Source organism: Anopheles arabiensis, chromosome 3 (genome assembly GCF_016920715.1).
Source record: "Anopheles arabiensis isolate DONGOLA chromosome 3, AaraD3, whole genome shotgun sequence".
Taxonomy (NCBI): domain Eukaryota; kingdom Metazoa; phylum Arthropoda; class Insecta; order Diptera; family Culicidae; genus Anopheles; species Anopheles arabiensis.
Window position 1 is genome coordinate 37,314,924 of NC_053518.1, and position 11,596 is coordinate 37,326,519.

General features: G+C 40.6%; 1 protein-coding gene across 1 annotated transcript; it reads right to left on the reverse strand.

Annotated features, from left to right (window-relative positions):
• Nucleotides 1-168: 168 nt before the first annotated feature.
• Nucleotides 169-5,262, reverse strand: LOC120899974 (lysosome-associated membrane glycoprotein 1-like). Its single transcript, XM_040306380.1, has 4 exons — nt 4,896-5,262; nt 1,633-1,959; nt 1,321-1,554; nt 169-1,247 (listed from the first exon to the last, which is right to left on the reverse strand). The coding sequence occupies exons 1-4, from the start codon at nt 4,957-4,959 to the stop codon at nt 913-915; spliced, it is 960 nt and encodes a 319-aa protein (XP_040162314.1). The 5' UTR covers nt 4,960-5,262; the 3' UTR covers nt 169-912.
• Nucleotides 5,263-11,596: the final 6,334 nt, after the last annotated feature.

Consider the following 11,596-nt stretch of genomic DNA (forward strand, 5'->3'; position numbering starts at 1 on the left):
ATTTGTTCACGGCTGACGGTTGCTACTAGTGTGGGTGCAGTCGAAAACAACAACACCCCGTCATCGCATTTCGCACACATAAATCTTTATCTAATGCCTCTCTCTAACGGCTTTTGGTTGGTGTACGGGTACGCGCCATATGTTACGGTGAAAGTATGTGTCTGTGTGTCCTCTGTTGTACTGTGTGTGTGTGTTTATTTATCATTCTAGTTTCACATTCAGCCAGTCGACGGATAACAATCAGCAAAATGCCATTCCCCAAAAACCATTCCCGTTTGCCGTAAATAATTCCCATAATAGCATGCAGCAGCAGCAGCAGCAGCAGCAACAATGTTGTTTTTAACGGACGGTACAGAATCAAAACGCGTCCGAAAAATCAATACCTTTTTCTCCAATTAATCAACCATCGCCCCAAAGTCAAAATTGTTTAGCTCCGTCCGAAAAAAAAAAAAATACAAATTCGTGCTAGCGCTGCGCTGGTAGTTTGTGTTGGATAGAGAATAGAACAAAATGGTTTTAATTGGCCTTTTATCACGATGCTTTTCCATATCAAAACGCAACACCGATTTGACGACGCCTCTAATCTTATGCACAAACCCAACCACTGTCCCGCAACTGTTTTGCTAGTCGACGACCACCACCACACAGGCAAAGAAAAGACGCCCATTTATCCAGAGATTGTTAAATTGGGGCTGTAAGAGTTCAACTAAAGATAGCGACAGGGAAGGATCGTCATCATGACTTGCAAATACGATGCTCGCTCTGTCAGAATACCGTAGTATGCGGGAGGGAGAGAGGGAGTTTGCCTGCGCCTGATGGGACCGATCCTTTACAACAAACTGGGGATGGGAACTTCACACGCACACACAGTCTGCACGAGCCAGTAGTTTAGGGGGTACAGAGACCATGCTCTTACATGCTCAGATAGCCACTGTTGTGGGCCGCATTGCGCCCGACCAGGTACGCGATCAGCATGATGATGATCAGCGTCACCAGCGCGCAGCCGACCGCGATCGGCACAATGTCGGGCGTGTCGATGGCTTCGCAGTCCTTGGCGATCGAGAACTTGCCATTGTACTTCCGGTGGAACGCTTCCAGCTGCAGCTTGGTGACGGTGACGGTTTGCTCGCTCAGGCCGGCCGCGGCCGACGTCAGGTTCAACTGCTGCGCCTTGTTGCAGTGGTAGGACATTTCCAGCGGCGTTTTGAACAGCGTTTGGTTGTTGCTCAGCACCAGCTGCTGTTGCGCTGCAAATGGTGGAGGAGAAGGAGCGGATTAGCGTGATAAGATTAGAAAGTGGTGCACCGGGCCGCAACTTACGCTTCGCATTGGGGAAAGAGTCGCCGACAACGGGCAGCTGCAGGGCCAGCCCGGTGAAAGCGAACTCGTGCTCGGTGCCGTTCAGCGCAAAGTCGATGCGCAGCGAGCTGTAGTTGTTGCTCTGCTTGTCCATCGCCCAGCTCAGCTCGATGTAGTCGGTCACGTTCCCGCACTGGCCCGACTTGACGATCGCATCCTTGGGCAGATTGTACAGCACGCTCACCGGTTTGCCGTCTAAAATAGATAGGAACAGTGGAACAGTGCATTATGCATTATGCCGCATGAGAATTTCCCTACGAACGATGCACTTACCGGTGTCAAAGTAGCTCAGGTTGAACTGCATGGCCATCTGAGCGATGACGCAGGTTTCGTTTTTGCTCGTGTCCGTGTAGCTCCAGCTGCCCATGTCCGGTTCCGGCATGGGTTTCGGTGTCGGCGCAACCGTCGTGGTGGACGGGGCCGGTTCCGTTGTAGTCGAGGGAGCGGTGGTAGTGGTCGGTTTCTGCGTTGTAGTAGTAGTGGTGGTAGTGGTCGTTGTCGTCGTTGTAGTTGTCGTCGGTGTGGTTGACGTAGTCGTGTTAAATGGTACATCGCTAGTATTTGTCACTGCCTCAGTCGTTGGTGGGAGCTCCGATTGAGCTGAAAGCACAGAGGGGGAGAAGAAAAAGCGAAAGACAAAAGTTATAAACGAAAAAGATAATTTTTTGTTTGAAGAAATTTAAAAGCATAGCATCATCCATCGCTACTTTATTATTGATAAGCGACACACTCGAATGGTATTATCGTAGAGCACCACCAGTTTGCCCGGCACGACGTGTACGATCGCGCTTGCTCCATTGCATGATTATTGATGTTTTTTGTTTGCACATTCTTCGGCGACGGTTGGTGGCCGGTTGAATCATGAGATTGTTTTGTGAGATTGTGAGTAGTAGGAAATCAAATGAAAACGGAAATCTTTCTCAATATAACCTACAGCGTGGCTCTAAGGCGTCATCCATCAATTACGTAACGCGAAAATTATGAATTTTCGAACCCCTTACATATTGTACCATCATCAAATTGATTATTCTCTTTCACATAATATGTGATGCTTAATATGTTACGCATGTTTTACAAATTACGAACAAAATTGGTACTATTTGCAGGCGTTTCGGCTGCATTTTCAATGTATGTATGCATAAACTTACAATCAATAATCAACTCTGGTGAAAAAAATGGCTAACTGCATTAACTCCATCTTCAGTTTGTTTGAAACGAATTGGGATTGAAAGAAATTAGATTATTATTACTTCTGTTGCTAGCGTTACAGTTGAATCTCTTGCGATTTGCGCGAATCGCATATCGCGTGTCGTTGTCTGCGAATCGCATGCAACTACCATCAAGTGCGTGCTTTTGGGGCGCTGCCAGACACACAGAAGAACCACCGCAACGAACAAATTTATCAATGTAACGCATAGTAACGTTCCTTTTTTCGGTCGACCGATTTTGGTCCACCCGTCGGCGAGCAAAATTCTAACGAAATTGCCGTTAGCATGCTTCTGCAGTGGCAAACATCAATTTAACACAAAATAAACTTAAGTATACCAGTTTTTCTCATCAAAATGGAGGAAAACAAAACTCATTTTTTGTTTGTTTTCAATAACAGGCGTTACTTTTCGGTTGTCAACATTTTTCGTTACGGTGGGTTTTCGGTGTGTCTGGCAGCGGCCTTACAGTTTGATCTCTTGCCATTTGCTTCGAATCGCATGCTTCTATCTTCAAATGCGTGCCTTTATAGCTTGCCACTGAAGTTGCCATAGTAACGGAATGCAACGTTACTGCGACGATGCTTTGGTAAGTGTTTCCGTCCGTCCGCCCATGGTAACCAAATTCCGACTTGGGTTCAATCCTCTTATGAACCAGCCACCAGGCAAAGACGGACTATTCGGCTGCGTGGTAAATCAAAAGTAGCGAAAAACTTTTTAAGCCAGAATAACCGCAAAGTCACGAAGAAGAATTCTCGTTTATTACTAATTTGTTATTCGAGTTAAAAAAAAATCTTGTGTAAAGTACCCAGAGTTAAACTCCCCCTCTCTCCCGTGTAACAAATCGTAACGTTTGACGATACCCCCTCCCGCGTTACATAATTTATGGATGACGCCTAATTGAATTAACACTGCTTCTAGAGCAGATTCTTTTATATGCTTTTTTGTTGCTTTAAACAGGCAATTTAGGCGTTTTACTAACTTAATGCTTAGCCCTGTTGCTTTAAAAATTATCTGTTTTGGTTGTCAATAACAGAGCCGTTAAATCAGTGTGTCTGTAATCAGCATTTACCAAAATTCCAGTTCGAAGAACAACAACACTGTGGAGTGAAACATGAACCTCACTCGCTGTTTACAATATCAGTTAGCTTGGCTTCTTGGTCGAGTGAAAAACATTGTCACACTTTTTATGCCCCCCTTCTTCACACCTTCTCCAGTTCTCTTTGTGTACAATAAAACAGCAAAACATTTCAACTCTTTTTCTGACTCATCACACACTGCCCGTACGTGTGGTTTCTCGTGAGCCTGTTTCCCGTGGCGTTAACGAACGACTTCAAGTCACATTCAATACGCATGAGGCTTGTTCTTTTTCCTTCTTTTAAATGTGTTCGTGTAAGTAGATCGATTATTAGCGTACACGTTTCTGCGCCTGCTAGCCTGCTGACGGTAATATATGCTCTTGTTGCACTTTTCAATGCAACCTTGATGCTTTAGAAACGAAACTAAAAAGAAGAAAAAACAGCGCAAGACCGATATGCGATTTGGCAACTCGTTTATGGTTTAGGGGGGTGGAGGGGGGTTTAAAGGGGGGTGGTGTATTGGCAGCGCATATACAAAACAAAAATCAGCTGACACACACTAGTGCGTCGTAGTGCGTATGATGTTGCCGCACAACGACACTCGACATCGAACGTGTGACCCCCACATTGTATCCACCATTGGTGTCCGAGGCGAAAGGGCTACCAAAAGGTTCTCCCGAAACGGAATTAAAGGACAAATGCATTGCCATTCCGAGGGTGTCCAGTTAGGGCAACACTCGGGCAAGTGCTTGATCGCTACATTGTAATTATATTTTGCTTTAGCGCAACGCTCCCTTCCCTTTCCTTGTGCGCTCTATAGGCCATCGGACGGAGGGCTTTTCTTTGTTCGAGCCAGCGGCCGTGCTACGCTGTGGTGCTGCGTGTGTGTGTGCGTGTTTGCTGACACTATCATCACCATATAGGATTGAGCCGATGAGATGCATACGGGCGATAATCATGGTACCCATATTTACACAGGCTGACAGGGAGTTGACAAGGAAAACGCAGAAGAAGGAAAGGGAAGACAGCGATTTTACGGCCGCGAAGTTTCGCAGTTGAAGGGATTCAGGCACTTGCGTACTTGTGTTGTGTACTGCGTGTGTGTGGAGCAGTTCCGCATTTGATTACACAATTTCAATACGGCCGTCCCGTATCGCCCAAGTTAAATGTGTTTGGCAGTAGCACTGGCTCCGACGACGTTGTTCACAGCCGGGGAGAGGTGGTGAGTCAGCAGCCGAATGGGCGTACTTACCATTGCACACCGCTAATCCTACCACCAGCAGCAGGCAAACGAACGGGGTCCGAAGCGAATGCATCTTTGCCGTGTCTAGGCAGACGCTGAGCTGCTAGTTGTTTTCCTGTGCGAAATAAGGGGCTGCACTTTGCACTGCGCAACAACGCTGCGTTGCTGCTACGCTATCACAATCGCAAATCACGGAAAAAGCGTGTCACTAAGCGTGGCTCACACACAATCCTTTTCGGTCGGGCTTACTATGCTACACTGCCCTCGGTCTCGAGCCGGGCGTACCAGTCGCGCTTCTTATCAGAGTGAGGATGGTGATTATTTCAATACGCTCGATGCTGGTTCTGACTGCAATCCAAATAGAAGAACAATGTCCGTCATCATTGCAGAACGCACGCACACACACCCACAAACGTGTGTAAAGGCATCGACATACGAAATCACCAACACACATACACGGGCGGTCACTGTCAGTTGGGCGATCGATTGTCAATACCAGCTGACAGCGATGGTAGTTTGAAATGACCGTTATTCCAAATACAATTGAAAAATACGTTAAAATCACCCATTTGTTGTCATGTATGTTATATTTTTGGAGTTTAAACATTATTTTTAATTGTAGAATAAAAATAGAAACAATTGAGCAGTAAATAAAAAACATGTCGTAATAAAAAAAATAAATGTATGCAGTTGTACAGTTTATTCACAAGTCACGCGGTTAATGCATTTCGAAGACATCCAAGTAACTCGGGAACAGACTGTACCCGAGTTACGCGGTTCCCGACATAGGCCCGTTGTAGTGGCCATCCGATATGAATTTATCGGACACTGCTGCCACACGCTATTTAGGTTAATATTGGGAATATTTGAATGATTTTAATTGTGTAACCATTGTTCAATTGTTTAACCATGAAAAATTAATTTCATGTTGTTCCTTTATAAACTACATAATTACATTCACAGATAACATCGGGTGCGACGATCCAACTGAATAAAATTCATTCCGTCGTACGTCGAAATCGCACGTCGGACATTTTCTGTCAAATCCCACATAAATGTCGTCCGATAAAATCGCATCGAATAAGCGTTGCCATGGCCTTAAGGTTAGTGTCTGTGCTCCATCTCCGATCTCCGACAGGTGTCGCTTCACCTGATGCCTCATGCCGAACTGGAGATCGCTGTCGAACACCTTATTGTTGGGATATGAGTCCGGCATCCTTTTGACATGCCCCAGCCATCGTATTCTGCTAACCTTCGCCACCGTCAGGATGCTCCGTTCGTCGTACAGCTCAGCACCGGCCACATGTTCCGGAGGATGCGTCGCTCAAACACGCTCAGAGCATTTGCAACCTCCGCTCGCATGGTCCAAGAGCCGTGTCCGTTGAGGATCACCGGCCGAATCATTGTGTGATATATCTCACAGTTTGTTCGGTCTCGAAGCTTATTGGTTATCAAAAGATGGTGAATATCATAGTATACACAATTCTCCAACACAATCCGTCTCCGAATTTCGCTACTGATGTAGTTGTCCGAAGGAACGACCGTCCCGAGAAAGTAAAACTCTTTTACCACCTTGAGATTGTCACCGTAAACTGCCTCCCAGCAAAAAATGTAGTAATGAGTATACTCTTCAAACCCAAAAAATCGTCTTCACAACAAATGGATTTCTTACCTTCATCGCTAAGAATTATGCCTAACAAAATAAGGTTAGATTCGCCCGGTTAACCAGTTGAACTGTATATTTTGATTGTGATCAAACAAATATAGTTATTTCTCACGATTCGTTAGCAACAATTTTGATTGTTTGTAAAAAAACAAAATATTTTTTAACAACTGTTCAATAATTTATTCTATTTATTGCACAGCCCAAATTGGATTTTTGAATAGGTTTGAAAAATAGTACTTTCTCGTATTATTGATATTTTTTATCACTAAAATAAAATATACATACTATTTAACAATAATGATGTATGCTAAACACATATGACAAGAATATTGTGCCTTTATCCATCTCAAACATATGTAATACGTTTGCTGTTCCCTTAGTTGCACAAACATTGACAAATTGACCTTATGAAATGAAATTAGATGAGCATAGATCATTTTAAGTGATCATCTATCAGGAGTTTCATAATTTGTTGTTTACTTCCGTTCCAATTTTATGTGCGATTTATACTCCTGATGTGACATCAGCTGTCCGTCTCGATTGATTTTACCAACTACCTCAAAAACAACAAGCATATTTCACATATTTCAGCAGTTGAGTTAAAATTCTCGGCTTTGCACGAATCGAGTAAAAGAAGAGAATAAGCCACAATAAAAATGATTCAAGTAATAATAATAATAATAATAATAATAATAATAATAATAATAGTAATAATAATAAAAACAATAATAATAATAATAATAATAATAATAATAATAATAATAATAATAATAATAATAATAATAATAAAAATAATAATAATAATAATAATAATAATAATAATAATAATAATAATAATAATAATAATAATAATAATAATAATAATAATAATAATAACAATAATAATAATAATAATAATAACAATAATAATAATAATAATAATAATAACAACAATAATAATAATAAAAATAATAAAAATAAAAATAATAATAATAAAAATGCTTCTTCTTTTATTTTGGAATCTCATTCCGAAGTAACTTAAGTACATTAGACCAAGAGATAAGCTCTTCAAGCTTTTGAGTTTTCACATAGTTGTAAATTTTAAATTTTTAGAACGAATAACATGCTCACTACAAGAATGTATGTATCGAAAGAATAGCGAAAATGTAGCATTGCTGCTATACGGACAGAACCTGTTTAGCCGCGGTCAACCGATCCGGTGGGGCAGCCCGGTGATCTATTCGATCGACACGTCGGTGCATACAAGTAGTGACGAATTTAAACGGTACTGCGAATGTTAGCCCCCTGCACGTGGGAAGAGAGAGGTCGAAGAAGAAAAGAGAAAGAGAGAGAGAGAGAGAGAGAGAGACAGAGAGACAGAGTGAGAAAAAGAGTGAAAGAAAAGAGATAGCCGAAGGGGAGAGGAAATGGTTAGCCCGGGCTGCACAATCACTCCCAGTTCAAAGTTGAATGTCCATTTGCTTTCGATCGTCAGCCGATAACCAAAAATTTGAAGGGGTGAAATGAGAAGCTTCCAACTTCATTACGCTTTATTACTGTACTATAGTTGCAGAAATCTTCTGCCCAGAGAAAGGAATTCGTGAATGCATGGACCTCACGGGCTACCAAGTCGCCCTGGCATTTGACACGAGTATGCAGTATGTATGTATGTGGGTAGCCTTCCATCACTTGACCGTTTGGAAGTTGGTTGCAATTCAATGTGATTTTTGCTGTTCGATTCATAGCCGTTTATTCTATGGAAATTCACCGAAATGAATAATGGCTACCATTTATAGTGGTTCTTTTCGTTATCCTATCACACAGGTTAAATAAGACATTTATTCAAAACACAAAAAAAAACAAGTTTATGAATTATGTTAAAGACATTTATTAAAAGCCTACCAGTTATTATTAAACGCCATTGCACACATATACATACTTCAAAGCACGTCATCGATTGTTCTTCCAATGAACATAAACTCTGATAACAATTGAAACAATGGATTTGTTAAAAAAATTATTAAAAAAAAGCTTGTGGTACTTTGGTTGCCTTTTTTCTGTGATTTATTATTGATCGTTTTATTTGGGAGAAAGTGAATCCAATAGTCACACACAACAATCCACGTGAATCTGGTGATTAGTAATAAAAAAATGGCAAAATAAAAAAAATAAAACTCCAATCCCGACACTATAACAAGGTGAAATAATAGAGGCTTAAAAACACAAAATAAAAAATACATGAAGAAAAATTACAAACACGTGTGACGTTTAATGGGTCATCGGTGTCATCAGGAAACGGAGAGTTCGAAAGTGTTGAAAGCACTCCACACTGCAACCTCAGCGGTTGTCATTCTCTAACTAACGTAGCTAATTACCATGCATTAAGTTTTACTTTTCTTATTTCCATTTGTTCGATTAAGCTGCGCTCCATTCATCTTAATTTGCGTATGTACTTTGCATCCTTATTCTTGCACGAATTCGGTTCGATTAAGCAATCCATTTATTTGAATGGTTGTCTGGGCAAGACACTTAACAGATTCATTCTTTTGCTTTCTGTATACCACGTTTCTTATAAGATTTTCATATACATAAATATTTTATTTATTTATTGTTAAACGGTTAATATAGTCCATTAAAAAAAACTGTTTGATAATAGCTCGTAAAAACAACGAACTGAGACGTCCTATGCAAGAATCAGACAGTAAAAGCTCCACTTTAAACAAAATCGCAGGACCTCTCATCAACATCGCACGTGCGTCTGCGGCTCACGTGTGTGTTGCCCGGTGCACAGAACAGGATTATTGCAAGATTGTGAAATTAATATCCCAGTGGAAGAAAATGCATAAAACGTAAACAGAAAAATCCGAGCGTACCGGAGGGCGTTACCAAAAAAAGGCAAAAAAGTGCTTCCGTAATTCAGTAGCGAGAATAAAACGGTTTTCTTGAGGAGATTGCTGGTAGCACCGATTACTCTGCAATTTATTTACACACGTTGATTTTTTTGAACGAAAGTGTAGTTAAATTGAAATTTATAAGCTATTCTTAGTACAACATTAACACATAAATTATGCTTAAAATTGTATGCATTATGCACTTGTCTTTCCGTATCGTTGGTATTTTATATTTCAATGCATCAGTGGACATTCTCCAATTGAAAATTTATTTTAAAATATATATTTTACCCGTGCAGGCAACGCATTGTGCCAGTGGATCGTTTGCTTGGTGAAAGGAAGAACGGCTAGTTTTTTACTTTCTACGGCAAAGTGTCATCCGATAAGGAAAAGTGGTTACGAACGGCAAGAACGTTCCATTCTTTCAACCGGTTTGGACAAAAAGTAACACATTTAATTGGGAGAATTGGCATTCTTTTTCTCGCTGCGCGTTCTAGACGGCATACGTTGCTTGTAGGAGGATAATGTAGGACAAAGGAAAGCTTTAAAAGGACGGAGAAATGTGCGTTGGGATGGCAGTTAGCCGTTGCGACCGGATGTGCAACGAAGCGTCTCAGCATGAGGCTTTTAGCTACGGTAATCGTGGTAGCTTTATTTGCAGGAGGTGTATCCTCAGAAGTGCTTATGTTCGGTGAATATGATAAAGATATGGTGCAGTGTTATTACAATAAAATAATGGCCAAATCAAGAAGCCCGGAAGTGTTGGAGCTGAAAAAGGTACGCAGTGGTAAGCTGAAGTAAGGGACGAAAGGTGCACAGTTACACAGTTGCGAACAATCGACAATCGGTTTGTGTGTGTTGGTGTGGTTGGCTTCATAATTATTTATTAATTAGTTGGTTAGTGGAAACGTAACAGGTGGTAAAGAGTGATTCTAAGTCCGTAGTTCATGTGCATATATAGATATTTATGTGGGGTATAAAACAGATGAATCTATATATTTCAATTGATGTGTTAACCGCAATCATGAGCCATTTTTAAATATTGATTACAAAATCTGTTGATCACCGGTAACAAATTGGCCATCGTTTGGTGTCATTTAATATAACTGCAGTGCAGTGTAACATCAACGTTAGGCAGTGGAAGTAGATGGTTGGATTGCGCAAAAAAGCAGATTATGGATAAAAATTGTGTACAATACACATTTTATAGTAAAAGAACAAAATGTTTGTAGTATAATCATTATCTTAAGAATACAAATTCTTATTGTGTTGTTTGGGCTTCTGTGGATGTTGAGATACCTGACGTATGTAATTTCATACACTGGGTTAATAGATAATCGAAAAGACGGAAGTAAAAACCGAACTTTCTTGTTTTTTTCCAACAAAAGTCAGATTAATTTTAATAATTAAATAATTTTATTGGATTAAAATAATTAAACAAATGAAATAATTAATCAGCAATAGCAGCTTCAGAATAATTGTGTGTGGTAGGGGAAGGTAGGTAAAGACGGACACCTTAAGGGAAATGGTCAAAATCTAAGGATATATAGGTGCAACGACCATGAAAATATGCATACATTATCTTACACTCATGTTTTATCAGAAAATGTGTTGAAACTTTTAAGTTTCCATTGATTTTGCGTTTTTTTCATGAATGAAAAACATGTTTTTTTTGTGAAGTTTTGAAATGTTCGGGTAAGACGGACACCTGATATAGGAAAGATGGACACCACGAAGGGTAAGATGGACACCTGTAGAAAACGTTGGAAAGTTAAGAGTTTTACAGTATTTTAACAAATTCTATCGCTTTCCACGTCCTGGTACGTTTATAAACCAATTCTAGGCCAATTGCAACGACGATTCATTCAGCCGTGAATTTAGGAATTGTAAGCATCGCTACTAATAGAACGTAGAACGCAGAATCCAAGGCATCTTTTTTTTAATATCGGGCACTAACAGTGGAGGTTGCACCAGCTTACAGAACAACAATTTAAAACTTCGCTATAGGAAATTATTTCGCGGAAAGTCCGCGACCACAGCATATTTCAGGGACTTGTTAATAGGTCCAGCCATTTCTTACATTGAAGATTGAACTTTTTGATATCTGTAAACCCATAGAATCTCTCATCTATTCCTGAACGTTTTGATATCTGCACTTTTTTATTAAAGTTGTC